At 48.4% G+C, this 22,428-nt stretch overlaps 1 protein-coding gene across 2 annotated transcripts in view; it reads right to left on the bottom strand.

Moving 5' to 3' along the window:
- Positions 1-22,428, bottom strand: part of LOC103758574 (sodium/potassium/calcium exchanger 3) — a 166,043-nt gene that overhangs the window by 94,146 nt on the left and 49,469 nt on the right. For both annotated transcript variants that reach the window (XM_029961680.1, XM_018077518.3), the window contains exons 3-6: positions 20,908-20,982; positions 18,271-18,355; positions 16,813-16,916; positions 2,615-2,689 (exon numbers count right to left, since the gene is read on the bottom strand). In XM_029961680.1, coding sequence (XP_029817540.1) covers positions 2,615-2,689; positions 16,813-16,916; positions 18,271-18,355; positions 20,908-20,973 — 330 coding nt within the window. In that variant the 5' untranslated portion in view covers positions 20,974-20,982. The remainder of the gene's footprint in view (positions 1-2,614; positions 2,690-16,812; positions 16,917-18,270; positions 18,356-20,907; positions 20,983-22,428) is intronic.

Here is a 22,428-nt window from a genome sequence, read left to right as displayed (position 1 = left end):
ACCGTGATCTAATCTGACAAGGCCTGTTTTAGGTTACAATGTGTTGGTGTGATGGGACATAAGCATGAGCATTGACCTTTGGGACTAAAAACAGCGCCCATCCCACTTTTGCCACTAATGACTCTGACTGTGTCCCTTCAAGTTAAGACACACAGGCAATTTTTTCCGTTCAAGGGAATTAAAGAGTACGTTTTGCCAAGCTCTACAAGAAGACAAGGTAACGTTGCAATACTATTATAAGGTTAAAAAAACCCAGGGCTGAATCAAGGTGAAATAAGCACAGTGAGCGTGGTTTATCCACTTCTAAACTCTGTGGTTTAGAGTTCACTCACTCTTACCAAATGGCCTGGAGCAGCAAACACAGGTGAGTCTATACTGCTCTGCTATTTCTTAAAACAGCATTGCACTTCCTTTCCTAGTGCAAATGGAAGGAGACAACGTTACATTGATTTAACCAGCACAGCATCAAGCTTTTTAAAGCTGCTGTATCTCAGCACTGGTAAGAATATATTTATTACCCCTCAGGTGTATTTACGATTAGTGAAGACACCAGTGGAGTGCAACTTATAACACAGCACCACGAGCTGCTGTTCGAAACACCACAAGAGCAACCTTCTAAAAGCAATATCATTCTTCAAGATTGATGATTCTATTCCAGCTGCAGAGAAGTCCCAATGCCCTGATACGGCAAATTATCCCTGCATACAAGGCTCTGAAGTGTTTTTTAAAAGGAGCACACAAACCTCAGGAAGAGGGAACCACAGGCAGGTTATGGAGCCTGTGGATCATCTCCCAGCTGAGCCATGGGGGACTGAAGAGTCAGAATTTGAGAAAAAATGTCCTGCCACCTCAATCTGATTCTGCCTTAAAAGGACAGGAAAGATTAGAGCCGCTGTGAAGCCAGGGGTTCCCTGGCGAGCAAAGGGGAGGAGAAACTTCTTAAACTGAAGCAGTGTTTGACTCTGAAAGGAGAAATCCTCATGTACCATCTACTGGGGAGCAATATTGCATAAAAAAGGCTTGGTAAATCAGCTGGAGAGAAGTTTAACCACTTAAAATGTTCTCCCTTCCTCTCATCTTCCTCTGTTTTTCCCTAACAGGTGGTGAAGTCACTTGCAATGACTGCTACGGAGTAACACAAAAATACACGGGATGTGCTCCACATCTCCCAGGCTAAATCAGCCATGTAGTGCTGTAACATGGGAATGTGAGTTCTGGCAATGCCTTCAGGCCTCTACTAATGCCTGCAGTTGCACAGTCCTGCTCCCCTGGTTATGTGAAGTGCCTTGAACTTCACCCCTGATAAGATGAGAAGAGGGTGCATATACCTGGAGAGAAGCTAACTCAAGGCTCAGGGAAAAAATAACCCTATCCTGATACTATGGGGTACATCCCAAAAGAAGATGACTCCTATAGTTCTGTAAGTATGAATAATAGCTTATGCAGCAATAAAGTATCAGAGAAAAGTCTTATTCCTTATAAGGATAACAGAGATGTCTGTTCCACGAGCCATATAAACTTTCTCATGGCACAGAATATGTAACTAGGAATTTAAAGAGTCACTGGATGGACACAATACAATAGAGAATGGTTCTCCACATCTTGAAGTAGCTGACAACCATAGGGGTGAACCAGCCACGAAGAAAAACCTGCTTTGCTTAAAGAATTTGAAATTGATGACAGAGTCAACAGATTTTCAACTTGTTTGCTACCATGCAATAAACGAAATGCCCAGTCCAAGCACCAGGAGGCTAAATGCCAGGCAGCTGCCCACATCTGTGCTTCCTGTGGAGTAAACTGAGACATGCAAGACCCCCTTCAGACTCCAAACTGCCCCTCTTGCTCACATATGGAAGTTAACCTCACAAAATCACTCTTTCTTTTTTTCTTTCTTAGGGAATCTTAGGGCACTAGACGAGGCTAGGGGAGAAAGGAAAAGCAGCTGTTACTGGGAAACTAAATTTTTTACATTTCCTCACATTGTTTGGTATTGGTTGCAAAGGTATTGCTAAACTGACAGCAGTGTCCTTATCTAAAATTTGTGCTAACACTTTTTCACTGTGTAGCCCAATTCTGAGGCATTTGGAGCATTTACTGAGCTTGATGAACACTGGAATATGCACAGCACTGAAAATTGCTGAAACTGTGGCCTTTGTTGGAGGACTTGCTGCCAGCATGCACTGAACAGACCTGCCCCAGTTATGTGTGGAAAAACTAACATTTTGTATTTGTTCAGGATCTCTTTCCCCTGGGCACAAATGCTGCCTCCTTACAGGTTAGTACACATTTTTTAGGAAACCACAGAGGTTGTTGCTGGAGATCACTGAAGTATCCCCTGCAAGGGGGCTCAGCACAGGGTTTTAGCTCTGCAGCCTGTGTCTGCACTGGGCTGATGCAGCCCACACCAGCTATGGCTCTGGACACTCCATGCCCTACCCTTGGGCCAAGCTTTCCTGCAGAACCACGGAGACTACAAGCAGTTTTCCACAAGCACAAATCCACGGGACTGCCGGAGCCAGGATTTTAGCTACGAGCCTGTGATTCCACAGCAGGTTCCCTTTACAGGTGGCAGTAGACACAGGCTCCCACAGAAGAACAACCTTCAAAAACTTACCACAATGAGTGCAACGACAGACAGGGTGTAGTAGATTGAATCTCTCAGGAGACTCCACGACGACAGTGCAACAACCTGGGGAAAGAGGCAAAGAGAGGATGTCAGCCAGGCTCTCACCAGCACCACTGCCACGACAGCAGCGTGTGCCACAGGCCAGCCTGACCCTCGGGGTGAGCTGGACTCCAGGAGGAGAGCCAGGACAGGCAGCACCTTCTGGGGCTCCTGGAACAGCTGAGGGACACGGGCATGGCCAAGTCTGAAGCTCCTGCAGACTCGGCTGTCCCCAGGTCAGGCTGTGTGTTCCCAGGGCAGCCTGCCTCCAAGGAGTCCGCCAGGGCAGCAGGAAGGGGCTCAGCTTTACCAGCACAAACACACGGATCGGTATCACTACAGCTCTGGGTGCATCTCCACAGGTTTTGGGACAAATACTCACATTAACACTCCAGCAAAGTGACACAAACAAAACTGAGTAATTTATATGCAGTGGAGAATAAAATGGCATTGCTATGCAGTTCATGTCACTTGACACTTCCCAAAGCCACAGAAATGAGGAGGAATTGTCACTGCAGGCTGAACAAGCTCACAATTCAGAACTTAGAAGAAAAAATACCAGCGAGTAAATTAGTCTTTAACTTCATAAATAGTATTCAAAAGGACAGATTGAAGCAGTTATGTGGTGGTAACATCTTCAGTATGAGTCTATCTCTTGAATCTAGGAAGTCCCCTCATGTAGAAGCTTCTCCTCAAATCTCTATTTCCCATTTCTGGAGTGCATTTCAAACGCTGTGGGTCACATCCTTCACAGGTGTAAAGCTGATGGGGGTAGATGGGAGATGCTTCATTTACACTGACTCAGACCTGAACATATAAATGAATTTTCTGACCGTATCCTCCACTCATGCTTATGCACGAATTCAGTCAAATGAACAGTAACTTTATTTTCTTTTCTATGGTAGCTGAAGAAAGGTTCTATTTCAGAGTGTTAGCAAAACCGGTTCCCAAATTTCTCTTTATATTAACTCTTACAATATTGGAATTTTCCAGAACTGCTAGCAAAACAAATGCTGTAAAAAGATACTGACCATTATACTTCAAAAATCTCTGCAGCCTCTTAATACTATGGCTTTTTTATGTGGATGTAATTTATGCCCAGTGTAAAGTCTCTTTATGCAACCACTGCCATGTTAGAAACTCCAATCTGAAATAAAAAAGCAGGCCTTTAAAGCCCTTGAGTCAGATGAGATTTATACCAGCTGACAATACATTTCAAGGCACACAGAGATAGATGAACGGACAATGCCTTCTGATGAAAATTTCCAAATGCAGAAACATAGAGATGGGGTCATAATTCTATTCAGAGATTCTTAATTAAATCTCACATTTATAGGCCGTGTGCCCCTTCATCCTGACTGAGCAATTTTTGTGTGAGCGTTTATAAAATACTTTGACATTATTCCACTGGGTTTTCAGGATGCTGCTTAAGGTCCTCTGCACTTTGCTCAGCATGGATGCTGAAATTCAAACCCCAGACAAGTGCCCATCAGCTGTCTCTTGACCACTCAGTGGGGACTGAACTCAGCAGCCCTGAGCTGAAAAGAACAGCTCTGAAGTCCAGGCTTAAATGAGAGCATCCCCCCAATGAGCCCCTGAGACTGACAGTGCCTGCTCCCCTGCACACCACAGCATCACCTGTGGGGTTAAAATGACCCATGTCAGATACCAGGTTTCTGCTTGGTAAACTTTCACCCTGCAACCTCTTACATGCAACATTTACTACTCAGAATGCTTATTTCCCTTTTTAAATGGCTGGAGAGCAGAAAAAATCAAGATTTTATCAGTTCTAGCTTGATTTCTGTCATTTGTAACTCCTGAAGCTGTGACCCCACCCAGCACACACGATCTCCGCCACCTAGCACACACACGGAGTTCAGCCACCAGAGAGAAAATCCCAAAAATCAGGCACCTGCTGCCCTTAGCACTGAAGTGCAAAACACTCAGTAGCAACATACACCATGCCCCATCCTATACTCCTGGCCCACCTTAGGGCTTCACCATTTATCCTCTGTAACACTGACCCCTCTCTCTTCTGCTCTTCCACATTATTTCTCTCACCTTAGCAGCGTGGCAGCTCTTCTCCCATGCAGGAGATGCTCCTCCCAGAGGCCATCCAGCTGGCTGTTGTCCAGCCTGCTCTGCCCCCAGACAAAGCCCATGTCACAGAACAGGGCTGCTGCTCCCCGGGCCAGGATGTTTGTGCTCCCGCTGCAGAGTCCAGAGGGGTGTGCACTCCTGGGTATTCTCTCTGCTCAACTTCGAGGGCAAGTATGTTCAACATCACCTAATCACCTCCGTGTTCTTCAGGGATCTTTTTCACTCTGAATTGCTTTAGGGTTTTCCTCATCTCATGGCCCATTCTTTGCTTGACATTCTCAGGCTCTGATCAGCTGCAAACACTGCTGGGAAATGCTAGGCTTTGGAAGCAGTCTCCCTAATCTTGTTTCTCTGTTACCCTCTGGCACAGAAGGTCTAGATTTTTAGGTATTAAGAGCTAATAACTTAATTGCTTAATGTGGAGAGGCAGGAATGCTTGGACGAGGGTGTCAAAAGATTAAAGGCAATCCCTGCAGCGATTAGCCTGAAGAGTCTATGGAGGTCAGCAGAGATGTGCCAGCAGTGAATCCACCACTGGCCAAAGGCATCCAGCAGCAGAGAATCTGGGTCAGACTTCATGCTCCTCTTTGACGGGGACTGCACAGAAGCGATTCAGGAAGCTCTTCCCCACCCTAGCAGAGGCTTTTGAATGCTTGTCTGTGCTGACTGACAAAACTCCTGCTCACTGAGACCCCTTGCAAGCCCCTGAGCCACAACCACCAGCTGTGAGGGGCTGTCAGCCCCTTCCGTCAGCCGCAGTGAGACACGCAGCGGGAACCTCCTCGCACGCTGCTCCTGGTTTGCAGGGGCTACCCTTGAGCTGAGGGGGAGCTCTTACAGCCTGCTGGGGTCCCCTCCAGAAGGGGCTGTGCTCCTGACACTGCTGTTCAGCAAATCCTTGACACAACTTCAAATCAACCCCATGGTAACACAACAGGATCTCCTGCCAAAGCAAGACAGACGACTAACTGCTGGCCACTGTTACAGGAAGCAGTGAACTCGGGTGGAGGTCAGGGACAGATTTTCAGGGAAGCAGACTGGCCATAGTTTGGAGTTAATACATGTCTTATGCCTTTGGAATTATAGAAAAATAAAATGGGTTCTACCTCAGGTACCAGCTCTCGTCTCTGATGAGGACAGGAAGACAAAACCCAGCAGCACTCTACTTCCTCGTGGTTTGCAGAATTCAGTCCCCAGCAAAGCCCTGGTTTTACCTCACAGCAACCAAACCCAAGCACTTCTGCAGATGCAACACGTGCACAGCTCCCAGATGCTGCAGTGGTACCGCTCAGCACTGTGTGCATCTTGCTCCCTCTTCTGCCCAAACACAGCCCCAGGAACAACCCAACCAGGATTTGCTCAAAGAGAGCCTGCTGGGCTCACACTGCCTACCATCTCTCCAGAGGGTCCAGAGTTTCAAGACATTCTTACCTACAGACCACTGTGAAATCTTCACCTATTGACAGCATTTATTGTTGGCATTAACTGCGTTGGTAATAACAGTGACGTTAGTTGAGGTTTAATTTTACTTGCTCTGCATGAATGTAAGTGGCAGATGTCTTAGCAATAAACATCATTATTGGATCTTAATGACCTTATGCAAATCCAACCAATCATCCTGAAATCACAGCTGCTCAGCCAAGCCAAGCAGAAAATTAAAATATCCTCCATGAGATGACCAAGACACTTTCTCCACCAGCTATCTGAGAGAGAGGGAAATTACTTGAGTGGACAGAGAAAAACCTGCCTACAAGGATGGACCCTAGTATGCCAGACATTGCTGTTAAAGATAGATCTGTAGTTTACTTGCAAAATTGCAGTTACAAGCACTTTGTCATCTGTGTCAGTGCTAGAAAGAAATACGAAGAAAATCTACTTCACTATGCTCAGGTAAAATTTAATAGGTTCCATTGTCTTTTACTCACTTAAATCCAGCCTAAGGTTCATTCAAATCTGAAGTCACAGCAATTCAGGAGATACATATGTGAACGAGACAGGAAAAAAGGGATTCTTGCAATTCCTACAAACGGTGGCACTTAAAAATCACTGAGCTTTTTTTTTCGGAACACAAACCTCTGGAGCAGTTCCTTGAAGCCCTTCCACTTCCCAAAGACTGACAGCAGCCAGCCAGGCTGCTGGTCACCCAGGGATGGTGTCCTTCAGACAGACAGAGCTCTGGCACCTCCCTGGGCATGCACATCTCACGAGGTGAACGCCGACGGTGCCCAACCTCTCCCACCTGATGAGCCGCCGAGCTTCCTCGGGTGGAAGCACAGGACCACAGCACGCCCTGGCTCTCACCTTGCCCCACTCCTCAGGCCCTGTGTGTGTCTGTGTGCCCGTGTGTGTGCAGCTGATGAGCTGCTCCCCCACGCCAGCCATGGCAGCCCAGTCTCTGTGCCTCTGGACACCGGTCCAGGCCCACAGGCAGTGCTGGGGCCACGCTCAGCTCACACGCCCGGGGACAGCTCGAGAGCGGGCTCAGAGCCAGTTGGAGCGCTGGGCTGGTGGCCACAGCAGGCTGCTCGGACAGCCCACACCTCAAGGGACCTGCTCCTGTCCCACGGCCAGTGCACCGAGCTGGAACACCCCACATAAAACAGGTTCAAACCAGAGAGGTTAACGAGACCCCCTCGGATTTTCTGATGCTCTGGCACTTGTCATTCTGTATGGAAAAGCAAGAAAGACCAAATTCTTTCTGTCTGTCTTGACAGCAGCCTCGGAAATCCTGATTCCTGAGAAGCCAAATATCCCTGGCTGCCTTTGGAGAACCTGTTGAGGACCTCACACTCCAGGACAGCCCTGACAGAGACTGATCTCTCAGGGCTTCTCTGTTTCCCTTGGCAGGGGCACAGGCTCTGCTTTTAAAATTTGCCATTGATTATTTTAAGAATTCCTTGTTTGGCTCAGGTAACTCTAAGGATCCTGCCACCTGCATGCTCATTCTCACTAGTCATAGTATCACATATTAACGTGAGAATGTGACAGTGCCCTACTTGTATCCATGTCTATATTACATTAGGCTGTAGATCCATCTGTGATTGTCAGCAAGAAGCCACTGCAGAGCCTCTGCACCTTTCCTGGGAGACATATCCACATCTATTACACTAAGGAACAGAGAGGCAGCCTAGAAGGTGAGGTGTTCACTTGGGACTGCAGCAGTGCAGCTCTTGTCCTTCCCCTGGTCCTATGGCCCAAGTTCAGGAGAGTTAATTAAGCATTCTCCCTTCCTCAGACAGGAGATAAGATTTTTCTTTTTTTTTCCCCGGCAGCAGTACTGGATAATAAATGTATGTGGGACTGCAAGGGGCTTAAATCCTTTGGAAAGGGGGACCCACAGACACGCAGTGACTGAGATGCACTGCGTTCATTTCTCACTCACAGCCACTTTGTTCACAGGCAATTCCATTCTGACAGTTTTTCTCTCTGTTTAGCCTTTTTTGCCCTCATGTTAATCAACTACCAGCACCCACTTGATTTGTTTGCCGCTGCAAACCACTCCTTAGCCTGCCCAACAGCACCTGAAGGTCTCATTTCACCAGCACTATTCCCACAGCACAACACGGGGTTGTGCCTGAGCCAAGAGCCACAGGCTAGAAATCCCACGTACAGGACGTGGCATGGCTCGGAGGGTGGCACTTTGACACATCTGTAATTCAGACAAAGAATCTGCCAAGCAGGTCCAGCACGATCTCAGAGGCTGCCCATGAGTCCCCAAACACTGGAGCTCCCAGCCCTCACCAGTGGGATGTCCTTCCTGGTGTCTCAATCACACATTCCTGGCTGCAGCCTCCACCTCTGGCTCAAGTCTGCCACAAGACTTCTGGCCACATCCTTCTGCACTGTCAGCCTTTGGAGGATACTGTTCCAATGCCTCTCACATCTTCTCTGAGGTCATTTCACCTCAGCCAAATCTCCCTCTCTTGCTTTGTGAGAGTCCCCTGTGTGGGGGTCACAGTCCCTGTCCCCCTGCCGGGAGGGATGGCAGTGTCCCTGCCCACTCCAGAGGGAGCACTCCCCATCCCAGCCATCCACAGCACCCAGCAGTGCTCAGCACCAGGGAAAACAGTGGAGGGCAGGTGGCAGGGGATGGATACCCGTGATCCAGAGGCTGCAGGCTTCGTGCTGTTGGAAAGGGCATGACCAAACAGAGGGTGGGAAACAGCAACTGCATGTTTAATATTCAGCACACACTTTCGCTCGCTCTTAAGTGCATCAGTCCTGTAGCATTTGTAATGAAGATAAGGCAGGAAGGAATTACTTAAGATAATTACTGCCATCTTCTAGCAGTGTGTAGGAAGAGAGGAACGGCCTGGCCATCAAGACCTGCACAGTAATTTTCACAAAACCTGCCTTGTTTTAGGCACTGTTACATCCTTCCTGCAATGAGCCAATCAGTCCCTCACCAGCTAATAATCATTAGCTGCAAATCCAACACAGTAGAGACCACAGGGTACACCTTCCCCCCTTACTGCTCCTCCACTGATCACCCCCTAGACTTCAACATGACCTTCTGAGTCAGTCACACTCTTTCCCACTTTGCAGTCCCTGGAGGGAACAGAAGCATTGTTGACAGCAAGGTCTAAACACCTCTGGATGCCTGAGGAGCTGGGGTCAGAGAGCTGCAGAGGTCCAGAAACTGCAGCAATGGGAGAGCTCTTCATGCCAGAGGAGCAGCCTCCTGCTCCCCCTGGGACAGTCCCATGGTGTAGGGGAAGGGCCAGCCAGGCTGGCTGCCCCTCTGCCAGGAGAACACATGAGGGGCCATCCCACAGCACAGCAGGAATCCCAATCCCACATCCCCTCCTGGCACACTGAACCACTGCCACAGCAGACAGTTTAGACAGATTCCTGCATGGAAAGCGCTCCAGGAAAGCTGGTGGGCAGCTGGAGGCCCCTGTGCTGGACTGACAGCACAGCAGGATGTCCTGGACCAAGGCTAGGGAGCACCCAGAGACACTCCCTCTATATCCCAATATCCCAGGACACTAGGAGTATCCAGCTCAGTCCCCTGACCATAATCCTGGGCAAAGACCCCAGTGTCCCAGGATGCAGCATTCGGGCTTGCTCGGGGCTCTGACCAATACCCCACCACTCCCAGCCTCAGCAAAACATCAAATGAACTCAGGTCAGACCAAAGAAAAAGCCAGGCCTTAAAACACACATCTGTCAGGCAGTTAAAGCAGCAGTGATCTAAGGGACTCACTGTGAGGAAAGCTTCCTTCCCATCACCAGCCCCCTGATTTTACCTCTGGTCCCCTGTTCTCTGCAGAGCTCAGCTGCCACTCCGGCTCTCGGTTCGTACACGGTGCACCAGCTCAATTTATTCTCATTATTTCTCCGAGAATAATTGCTTTTTTAAGCAGCTCTAGATATTTTCATCGCTGCGGCAGCAATCTGTCTCTGTGACACTCTCAGAATGGAAACAGTGGACACCCTCCAAACCTCAGGACAAAGCCAAAAATATTTCCCTGCTCAACTGGTACTCGTAACCATCCATGAGCTACTGGGACCAGCGTGTCTCCTTAGCTCAGACTCCCGCAGAGCCGAGGCAGCAGGACCCCGAGACCTGCATTTGCAGATACCTGCTGGACTGCAGGATCTGCAGCAGAATTCAGGGATAGCTGTACACAGGCCAGTGTGCACAGGTTAAATATGTCCCAGTCTTTTCAGACTGGCCAGCCCTTGCCAGAAACAAACCCCAGATTTTGTGATTTCCCTTGCTTTCGTGCTACAAATGACTTAAGAAAAAATCCTACCAATGGTACATCCACGGTATTGATCTGTGTGTGAATTTTGAGAGAGAAAACTCGATCTCAAATGGGGACAGTGTTTCATGGCAGTTAGGAACTAGACTGTTTTGATGCTGATATGAATCCATTTTCAACTCTTCTGATTGTCTTCCCTATTTGTATCTCACTACTGCATGCAACTCTGCGAACAGAGTGCTGAAATGCTAATATAAAAAAATCACAGCAGCTTCTGTGATGGCCAGACCAGTCCTGGACCTTCATGTAATGCATTCATCAGCCACTGGCACTGAACTGGCACCACTTTCATGCATGCTGTTAGTCCATTTATGGGAACGAAAGTTGCTTCAGGAATGACAAAATGCTTGCCAAGCTCATCAGAGCTCTCCCAAAGGAGACCCAAAGGGTTATGGTTTAACAGGTACCTCTGACAGAGCTTATTCACCACACACAGGTCAATGCTATGGATCAGCAGCAGCAAGGAGACAAGGCATGACACGGACAGAGAAGAGGATGGACACCTTTCCTGTCACCAAACACACTGCCTGGTGAATGCAAACCACATTGGCTCACACAGCGGCCACAAATTTGCTGTAAATGCAGAAACCCCTCATTCCTGAGATAACACACTTCTGTTAGAGGGAGCCAGAAAGGATCTAATTTGCATTATCACTCAGAGTCGCTCTCTTGTCTGTCTGTGCCAAACATCCCAGCAGGAAAACCCCAGGGAAAGGGAGCATTCCACTGCCTACAGCAGATATGGCTCTGACAGCACACCAAGGGTGGCGCGAGGAGCCCACCCACCTGCCCAGGCAGCAGCAGGGGAGGAGCCAAGGCAGCAGGTAACTCCTGCTGCTGGCCTGGTAACTCCTGCTGCTGGCCTGGGGGCTGGGAGGCCCCTGTGTGTTCTGACCAGGACCTACAGAAAGGCTGCAGCCTCTCAGCATTGAGGACCCTTGGGCAGCACCTCTGAATTAATGGTGCCTCTCTGTCCTGAAACTCCATCGACACCTTTCTGCCCTGGCTGCACCTTTTACCGACACCTGGCATTCCACAGGACACTGCCAGCATCCTCCCTCTGCTGTTCCCATACCTGGGCTTTCCCACATCACAGCCATACCAGCAGCTCTACATTCCCAAGGACCACTGCCTTGCCTTCTGGGACTAGTTCTGTCTTATTGGTCTGTCCCTTGCCTGCAACACACCCATGAGTGAAAGAGCAGGCCCCCAGTCACTATGAAATGCTGCCAGCACCAAAACCCACTGTGCCTGGGGCTACAAGAGCAGCGCACAGTCCCAACAGCTGGCATTAAGCCCTCCTGAACTACTTCTCCAGAGTTTACATGTTTTCCACTGATAGTCACAGATCAATGAAGAAATAGCAACAGCAACTTGACTCTCCCCTCCTGAAACTTCCCCACAGCCCAGGAGAAGAAAATAAAAACGTGCCTGGATGCACTCACTGAGGCGAAGGTCAGTAACGACTGCCGTCTGAGCTGGGAGTGAAATCAAAGCTCAAAAGATTAAGATGCATGCGAGCTGGCTGTACGGCACAAGTGGGGTAAAAGAGATGACAGAAGTCCCAGGCTCCTCATTAAACAGTGTCCTACCAGGCTATTAAACTGTTTAGTTTCCCTGCCACTGTGTAACACCAATTTCTCAGGCGTGTTTTCCCACTGACATAACCCGGAGCGCAGGGCAGCAGTGCCTCAGCTGGCACAAGGGTTCCCTGACCTGGACAGAGGAGAACCTTCTGAATTTAGTTTATTTCCTCAGGTAAAGGAATCCCACTGAAGCAGAAGGAGGCAGATCAGACAGTCCGGATAGTCCTTTTTCACTCAGTATACTGAGGAATGATGCCTCGCCACCTACTAGACCCCTTGACAGAACAAATAACTGGAAGAACATCTGTAGAACAACCCAGCATTCTTGGTTCCCTGCTCCACCCAAGAGCAGCCTGTCTTTTTCTGTGAAAAGGTAAAATAGAGAAAGTTGAACTCAACTGAAAAACGCAGCAGTTAAACACTAATTAACAGATCAAGCCACGCAGATCCAAAATTACAGTTTAACGCTGGACTTGCACAACTTGCAACCCATGGTTATATTGCTCTCCTTAAGCACCTTTCACCCTCCATCCTCCTCTGCAAGACTGCAAAAGGCAGTGGGTCAGTGCTGGGTGAGGACAGAGGAAGACAGAACAGTGTGCAGGGCAGAGCAGCAGAGCTGCAAAACTGAGACGAATCTGGATGGGGAATGTCCAAAGCCAAACAAGCTCTGCTTGTGCTGGCTTGAATGAGAGCCAAATTAAGCAAGGACTGCTTCCGAGAATCCCGTGTCCTTGCCACCAAGGATGGTGAGAGGGCAGTGGAAGGAGGGGAGAATTTGGGAAGCACAAACACAAGCGTGCGAGAAGACAGGACAGAGCGACTGAGGCTCTGCAAGCACAGAGAAAGCCTGACACAATCCATGCCTACACAGACGGCAGCATCCATGCCAGCATCTCCCCTGCTGTCCCACATGTGTCCCCAGAACGCCGCTGAACTCGTGCCTGAAGCACCTGCTGCCATTTCACCTCACAGCGTTCTCTGACTTCCTCGTTCCCCTGAGCCAGAAGGAAGCACAGCAGACACAGCAGCTAAAGAAACAACATTTGGGTTGTGTGACTCAGCAGCAGAAAGGAGCCACGCTGGTGTCCCAGGTGTTCAGACAAGGGAGGAAACAGCCACAGACACATCCAACCTGCACTACAGCAGCAGGTGTGCCAGGATAACGTCAGCCAGGAGAAGTCAGGACAAGGAGACACAGAGCAGAGGTGTGGGGAGAGGAGAAGGGATCGAGACCACTGTGGGAAAGCTGAATGCTCAAGAGACAGCTGAGGTGGATCCATGATCCCGGGAAGAATCTGGCTGGTGCAAGTTTTTTTCCTCTCAAGCCTCCAGAAAAGGAGAGTTGGGCTGTGTAGACACTGACATGGCCACTCAAACCAAGGCCAGCCCAGCAAGAAAATCCCTGTTCAGCGTGGAGCAGCAGGAGCAGCACCTGAAGGCAGGACCAAAGAGTGTGCCACAGGATGCTGTGCAACAGGGAAAGAACAGGCCTGTGCCAGCTCTAATTGGCCCCTAAAATGACAAGTTACTCTTTTCTATTTAATCTCTCTGTGCTTTGTTTCCCCATCTTTAAAACATCCCTTCATCTCACAGAGGTTTGGAGAAAATTAATTAATTGCTCATCAACTGCTCAGATACAATAGTGATGAGATCAGCAGACGTTCAAGAGGAAATTAATAATTCTGCCTCTGGAACAGGGCTTGAATAGAGCCTGGTAAATAAGGCAGAAGGGCACAGAGCGAACAATAAAGAAAAAACAAAATCCTGAATAGCTGCTCATTAAGTGAGCAAAGTCCATTCTGTGCCTGAGGGAGGCAGGGACCCCATGGAGAACCTGGCAGGGGACCCTGTAATTAAAGGCTGGATAATAATGAGCACACACCGGGGGGGCAAATTACGGGACACAGGGAACCCCAACGCTGCTATTTTCTAACTTTTCCGTGTTTGACTTTCAACCCTAACAATGCTCTTTTAATGCCTTTTTTAGGTGTGCAGTGTCCTACAGAGGTGTAGGCATCGTACTTCCCTTCTCCTGTTCCAGCAGTGGGATGTCTATTCTGATTTATTCTGAAAAGTGTGCACTTACAGCCATTAAAGGCTTAGAAGAACAAACAATTTGAGTTGGTGCTCAAGCAAATGCATACCAGCTTTTGGGGCCGTGGGTTTGTTTCTTTTTCTAAGCAAGGTAACCAACCCAGTATTTTCTTAAGCCAAAGAATAATACATCCAAACACAGCACGCACAAACTACAACCTAATTCAAAAATAAAACATAGCCCAGAGAGAGTTGGTCAGTATTTTACAATTCAACCATTTACCAGTCAAAAACCATGAAAACCAAACCAAAAGAAGGCTTTCTAAAAGAGTGCTGATGGAAATGCTGCAGAGAGCCTCTGCAGGTCTGAGCTCTGGCACTCCCAGCCCATGGACAATACATCTGAAAACCTGAGGGCTCCAGCTGCTGAGCCTACAGGTCTGAGCCCAGAGAAAAAGCCCTGGAGCACAGCAGCAGCTTTGACCAATGACCAGACCCCAGGCTCACCTGGCAACTCAAAACTGAGATCCAGGGCTCCAGCTGAACAGAAATCCAACCACCAAACAAATTCAGCACCTATGTTAGTGCCTCTGTAGTGACACTGTTGATAATAAAACCAAATTCCTGTTAACACTAACACAAAACAAAAAGATGAATCACTATGATAAAAGGGAATGACTTTTTGGTGAAAGACTGGGAGTGAGAAAAAATATAAATAATAAACCAAACCAGAGTTTGTCCAGAACATTGTAATTATTGACACTGAGGTTTCTTATTTGCTCATTAAAATCACAATTCCAAATCCATCATTCCCGTGCTCAGCCACCCTCTGAGGGTTAAACTGCAGCAAACAAGTGTTAAGTGACTTGACTAAACCATACACACATCACCCCTAGAGTCAAGGAAAACAAAGCTGGGACAAATCAGGCAAAATCTCAGTTCTTGGCTTGAAAGAGACGTGCAGACCCCACTTAGGATGACTCTCAGCAGCCAGTCCCCAGCTCGGACTCCTGAACGCTCCCCCTCCTGGAAGGTGAAGGCATTTCTGAGAGCACTCGAGCTGTGTCACATCCTTCAGAACCATCTCCCACCTGCAAACAGGCTCTCGAGAAGACTGACATCCTCTGCCAACCCCCGAACTCCAGCAAGCCTTTTCCACTGAAAACTGTGATTTGGAGCCAGTATTTTTAACAGGTTTGAAGCATGCAGTCTTCACTGTGGAGAGTAAAAATAGGAAGAACTGGCTCCTCTGCCATTGTGCTAAACAGTTAATCACCTTCATTGGCTTGAAAAAAGCAGCCTGAGCAAGAAGTCCTGCTGATTACAGGAGAACACCCCTGGGGAACACAGCTTCATGCCCCAGGAAGGCTTTGGTCACTAAAAACTGACCTCCATCAACTGGGCTTTCATGGAGTTACAGCAGAGCCACTAACTATCTGCAGCTTCCAGCTGCATGTTCCCATGCAAATAAGGACACTTAGGCAGTTAAAAGGTATTATTATGGCCTTATCCCGAAGCCTCCTCACAGTGAAAATGTTCACCTTCATCCTGTAAAAGTTCACTGCTACTGAAAGTAAAATTGGATCCCAAGTTTCCCCAGGAAAGCCCAGTCTCTCTGCATGCTTTCTCGTACTGACCAAGTCATTCAGGTCCCAGTTCTTCTCCTAGAGCCAATTATCCCATTGCCCTGCGTTGGGAACCTCACCCTGCTTCTCCTCTTTACAAGTAAGTCTGCACAATAACATGTCAAAGGACATTTATGAGGTTGTAAAACACCGGGCAAGTTGGCAAGTGCGAAGGTGAATGCAGATTCAGATATTTAATTATACAGTCAATCACGCCTGCAGTTCAGACAGCAGCTCAGATCTCAAAACTTAATTACTTTAATTTCAGATTAATAGCTTGTGTTGTCATAAGGAGTTTGACATGCTGGAAAACAGTCAGAAACGACACTGGGAATTGATCCTGACTGCTAAGGAGGAAAAACATTGGAGCATCCGTGGAAGTGTTCAAAACTGACTGGGTCAGGCTCTGAGCAACCTGACCCAGCTTTGAAATCAGCCCTGCTTAGAACTGGGGGAGTCAGGGTGTGAGGGCTTTGGATCAGAGACCCCCAGAGGGCCGTTCCCACATACCCCATTCTGTGCCTATGGACACAAACGACCAGACAAACCACAAGCACAACTGTATCTCAGTCACACAACTTCCCAAGCCCTGCCAATCACCCACATGCACCCCAAGCCATCTTGCACAAAGGCAGCTGCTCTGGAGCTGCTCCAGGAGCACCATCTCTCCCTGGAGGCTCTTCCCAGGGCTTCCCACCCTGATTTACCCGCCAGAGGCACCGACACCTCCTGGTTCCTCTGGCCTGAAAGGGCCCAGTACAGCCATCACTATGTGGCCTTCAACAGCTACCAGGAGGAGGTGTTAAATAGCCAACTTTTATTCCTTTGACCACCCACATCTTGGGCAGCCTAAAGCACCAGAGCTGACGTTTGCTGTTCTGCTTTTCATTTCGAAAACGCGAGAGGAACAGCACAGGGCCCTGTTAAAAAGAACAAAGCCAGAGGAATTTGTGGCAAGGTTGTGAACCTGGCATCTGATTTCACAGCACAGGGTGCAGCAGGAATCGTTAGGAATCATTAAATGCTCTTACCTGTCCTGCAAAAAGCCCACACACGCCAATAATACAGAGAATGTTAAATACAGCCGAGCCTACAATGGTTCCAACGCCCACGTCTCCTTTTGTGATAAAAACACCTGAAAAACAAGTTCAAGGGAAGCTGTGTAAATTGGAAAGAGCAGAATTTTTTCACAAAAAAATTGCAGACCTCACAACCCCAGTAATGAATCTAAAGGCAGGCACTGGTTCTGCCACTTTTTCTTATATTTAATAGGGCAACCTGCAGAGACTTGCTTTCTGAGGGGACCTGGACAGATTGTCTGATGGAAACCAGGTACCTTAGTCATGTCTAAGTTACCAGCCTCCTGGCCTGGTGATCCACCATTATGGCAATACTCATCACAAAACACTGTAAGCTCTGTGGGAGCAGCTGGTTGGACACAAATTTGCAGGAAACTGTCTCCCAGAAAACATTCCTTCCCCAGTACTCCCCATATCCCCATCCCAACAGGCTTCAGCAGGGATGAAGCTTCAGCAGAAGCTGGAGCTGATTCAGAGTCGTCTGGCCATTAGCTACTTCCAAGCTGAATGATGCCTCTCAGGATGAGTTATGGGGCTCTTTTCAGAGCTCTTCTGTCACACTTGGTTAAAATTGGCCAATGAGGCTAAAGGTGAGGGAGATGAACTGACAGACACATGCATCATGGTGCTGCACAAAATCCTTTCCTTAGGAAGTCAGCCTAAATATAACACTCCATCTCCTGCTAGCTGTCAGTCTGTTTAAATTCATCACTTGCTTTTAAGGTTCCAGCAGTATTTATCTGGCCAGTGCAGTTTAGGTATGTTTTCCAACTTCATCCTTTTCTCAGAAACACAGAAGCACTCCCCTGTCAAGTGACATGCATCTGGATTACACCACGGCAGGATAATGATCTGACTATTAGGGTTTTTCTAAGTTGCCTGAAGGAATCTGGTTTTATTTTCACCCTGCTACTGCAGTCCCCTTAACTGAAATGCAGCCCCAACTTTGTCCAATTTAAGTTCCCAAATGTTACAGCTTTGCTCATGTAAGGAGATCTCTCTGCAGAGCACACAGCTTTGTGTGAATTAACTCGTGCTCTGCATCTGACAGCTGTGACTCAAACGGGAGTGTCTCCTGGAGAAAGTATCTAAACTGAAAGCTAATTCTTGGTGATGGAGAGCCCTCCATACCCTCCCAGGCGCCGCCCCGATGATCCCCTGCCAGCAGAGATGTGGATGAGTAAAAACTGCACAGAACAGCACCTTTGTACAACCCTGACTGCAGTCCCCGCTCAGCTTACGGCTCGGGAAGGACTTCAGCTAGTGAGGACTGCCCACAGTCAGTCCCAGGTGTGCCCACCAGGGAAGGGCCTGGGGTTGTAAGGAACGCTACAGGCACGCAGCAATCCCATTTCAACTCTGGAAAGCAGCCAGGGCACCAAGGCTGGGGAAGCAGCAGGTTACAGTTACCTATGACAGACGTAAAGAGCTCGGGAGCGGAGCTTCCCGCTGCCATGAACGTCGCCCCAGCCACGTCCTCGCTGAGATGCAAGCGCTGCAGAGGAACAGAGGCACTGGTTACAACACCGAGCAGCTGAGGCACTGGTTACAACACCGAGCAGCTGAAGGAACCCCACTGCAGACGTCAAACTGTCTGCCCAGAGCGGAAACCTGTGTAAAGTTTTATGTTAACAAAGGTTAAGTACAGGGGAAAAGTCATCACGGGCATCGGCTACCTAAGTCAACATGTCCTGGCAGAGGGGGCAGGTTGTGCCTGTGCCAACCTTTACACTCTAGACAGCAGGGCAGCTGCACCACTCACGGCTCTGTCTGCCCCACGATCCCAGCAATACACACCTGATCCACTTTGGCCCATAAAGGGCAGGGCTGCAGCTCAGCCTTCCTTCACCCCCAGCCACCTTCCCTGGCATCACTTAAGCCCTGGACATTTACCCTCACCTCACCCTCTTTCTCTTGGATCACCATCACTTACCTCCTGCACCTGTCCCCCAGCAGTACCCAGGGACTGCCTAAAACAGGGACTTCTGGAAGGGAAAGGACCCACTGTTCTATGAAAACTTCATCAGCACATGCTGCTTCCAAAGATTCACTTGGCTAATCACGCTCTTGGTGTTGTCTGCATTCCCACTACTCCATCTGCACCAGTGGTTGCTCAGCAGATGCCACAAGGCTGCCTTGACAGCCTTGACAGAGCCCCCAGCCTGGCAGCAGAGAGGAAACCTCCCTGTCCCCTCGTCCCTCCGCAGCACTGCAGGGCTTCTCTGCAACTTCATCATTGCCTCTGCACAGAGACAAGACTGCAGAAATCCTCCCACCAGCCTTATCTGGATTGAAGGTCCCACAACGGCAATCCTGGCCCCTAAGGGAAGGGAACCCTATCCACTCACCACACAGGTAACACTTGTAGGTAGGTTATGGGGACAAGGTAAAAAGACAGGATGTGCCCTCACCAGCAATGCTTTTAAAGCAGAAACCACAGCATCGCTGCAGTGCTGTAAAAGCTTGTGGAACCGGATTAAACACAGCTTTATGGAAAATTATTTCAAACAGGATCAAACCTACTGTGGAAGAGCTCATGAGACCAGAAGTAGATTCCCCAAAGGGCAGGTTCTTCTGCAGGCTGCTCTATGGAACTATGGAGACAGCCACCCTACAAGAGCTGCTGCAACACACGGTGTCTTTTGAAAGCAAAGACAATCAGCCTTTGCAACGTGACCCGTGCCTTTTCCTGTGCTTTCTTGAGTGCTCACATCAAGGACAAACCATGGAAAGATGATGTTTTGAAGACAAGCCATTCTGGACTAATGAAATCAAAAGTAGTTGGACCAGGAAACAGGACTGCACATTTCTTTTGCTATCATCTAATTACAGGAGGGTTTAATTATGCATAATCTACATAAAAGGGCTTGGATGCCCCCAAAGGTCACCTATGGAGAGAGAATCAAACAGGAGTAATAGGAACAGTAAAAGTCTGATCCATTTATATGACCCATTTTGATAATTTCTAGTGACACAGCACCTCTCACCTGGGCAGTCTGATGTTCAATTGCAAAGCCTTCTCTTCCACACACAATTAAATAGAACTTGTTATTATCATCTTATTGGTGGTGCTGGGTAACAGAATGGTTTGGAACCACTAAAGCACACGAGGAATTGTTATGTACCATTGAGAAGATAACAAATAACCAAAAAGCAAAGATGTGGGCAAATGAAAACTGCCTTCTGGGGCCCAGGTGCAAAAAAGGCTCGCACAGCAGGGTGCTGAACCACAAATATCAGGTTAGTTTAGAGATGACTTCCATCAGAGCTGTCAGCACAAATGACTTCTCCTGCCATCTCCGACACCTCTCCCAGGGCTAGGCACAGCCCATGCCCTGACCAGTGGCACTCACTGCCAGGAACACGGGCAGGCTCTCCTCCAGATGACACAGACATCTCACTGCCAAGACCAAACCGTATTTCTACATGCAAAGATTCCATTGCCTGGAACTGACACAGGGAGGGCTTGCAGTTGCTGTGGGCACACGGTCTGTGTTCTCTCTGCAGTGCCTGACCTGATTTAGGCTGAAATGTACTCCTTGTCTTCTAAAATTTCAGTATGCCAACCTTAGCAAAAGAGGGACAGAGTCCCTTGCAATTGCTGGGAGCATTCACAAGCTTCTTTACAGCTGACCCAGCTGCTTTACAACTTACACCCACACAACACAAGGCGTGAGACTCGGGGCTTCGAGCACCAGGCACAAGATCTGCGACTTCTACTGGGGCAAATCACCAGAGGTTTTAGTTTGTGTCAGACAAGGGTGTTTCTGCAGAGACATCTACAAAGACACACAAACGAGGCAACAGCAACTCCCCCAGCGTGAGTGGCAGGAGCACCGGGAGAGCCCGTCAGCCCGTGAGCTGAGCCCACGCACACAGGCCACACCGAGCAGCTACACAAGCAGCACGAGGAGCACTGCAGGACAGTGAATACACCATCACACCCTGATATTCAGGACAGTGAATACACCACCATCACACCCTGAGGCCCTCCAGAGCTGCTGCACGAGCAGCAGGCGAGCCAAAGGAACATCTTCCCGTACTTACTTCACAAATCTTCTCCAGCGAAGGGACAAAGAAATCATCGCAGACGATCGCCAGCGCATAGAACATGTACACGGCCTGCAGGAGAGGAGAGCAAAGGCTCAGTCTGGACACTGCCAGGCAGGACTGAACAGCAGCACCCCAGCTTTGGTTTGGCACATCTTCAAAAAAATGAAATGCTCTTGCAAGAACTTATGGAGCTGTCCGGGATTTAACTGAAAGACCCTATTTATCCGAAAGTTCTTACAAGCTATCAAAAGCTGCCAACATTTTATCATCCCTGTAAAGACTGCTTTTTAAAAAATTTTCTGGACACTGCTAAGCCACACTGAAATATTTCTGCCTTCTTTTTTTCCCCCATTGTGCAGTGCAAGGCTTTTTTTTATCACTGTGGTCTGTGAAAATCCAAACCTTGGAGGAGTAATTTTTGAAATCTGGTGTTCTGAAAAAGGGGAAAGGAGCTTGTTTTCTGTAATTGTAGTGCTCTGCCATGTCACCTGGGTCCCAGTGGTAAATCTTGCTAAACTTCATACAGGAACAAACAAAACCCAAGGGAGAACACAAGACTCAAAAGGACCTCGAGCCAATCAGCTCTTCAGTTTCATGCCAGAAGCATTTAATCCGTGTTTCTGTACTGTGAACAGAACGTGCTGGGGCCTGATCTCTGCCCCGAGAGGCAGATGGCACAGTGTGGCTCCCATCCATGCAGCAAAGCCCTGTCCTCCCCCATGGGGGTAACCTGGTCCATACTGCCCAGATCCTCCAGCTCTGCTTGTTGTTGAAGTCCTGCAGAAGCTCAGTTGATGGGAGGAGACCAGAGTACTTTTTTCTAGAGGGAAAGCAGCAATAAAAATGCCCACCATGTTTTTTTCTTGTTTTAGCTTTCAAGGAACAGGTGTAAATCTCCCAACCCAACACACACCCAGATTCTAACTTGCCAGAATTGCAATTTGGCTGCAAAAAGCCAGTAATTACTGTAAATCTCAGCCATGAAAACTTTTCAAGCTCGAAAATAATTCAAGTGTATTTTTTTCAGGATTAGAGATGGGAATTTCATCAGAACAAATTATTTTGACACCATCTGGAAGAACGGGCACTAGACTGTCACTTAGGACAGTTTCTGTGCTTCTCTGTCACTCCTCATAAACGTGAATAAATGTAACTTGGCCTTTTTGAAACTCTTGTGCTGCAAAACGCTCCCGAGGACTACGAACGTAAGCAAAATTCCAGGTCTCCAACTCTGCTGGATGCAGCAAAGATCCTGATCTTGCAGAGGGAGCACCAGCTGCTGACACGCTGCCAGCTGTAAGAACAGAGACAAAGGAAGCAAATGGCTCGCAGGCATTGTGCATCGTAGGAGGAAGGATCAGAAACGGCCCCAGAGAGTTGTGTGGCCAATTCCCATTGAAATCCGGTGGAGAGTGGGTGCCTGGATTTTGATCTGCTAAACATATTAATTTGCAGTGGGTCATGCCAGTGTTTTCCTTCCCCAATACACAATAATGCCTTTCAAGAACACTCATC

Source organism: Manacus vitellinus, unplaced genomic scaffold, assembly GCF_001715985.3.
Source record: "Manacus vitellinus isolate BGI_N305 unplaced genomic scaffold, ASM171598v3 scaffold_38_pilon, whole genome shotgun sequence".
Lineage (NCBI taxonomy): Eukaryota > Metazoa > Chordata > Aves > Passeriformes > Pipridae > Manacus > Manacus vitellinus.
The sequence above is the reverse complement of the archived record's forward strand: the minus strand, read 5'-3'. Positions and strand labels throughout refer to the sequence as shown.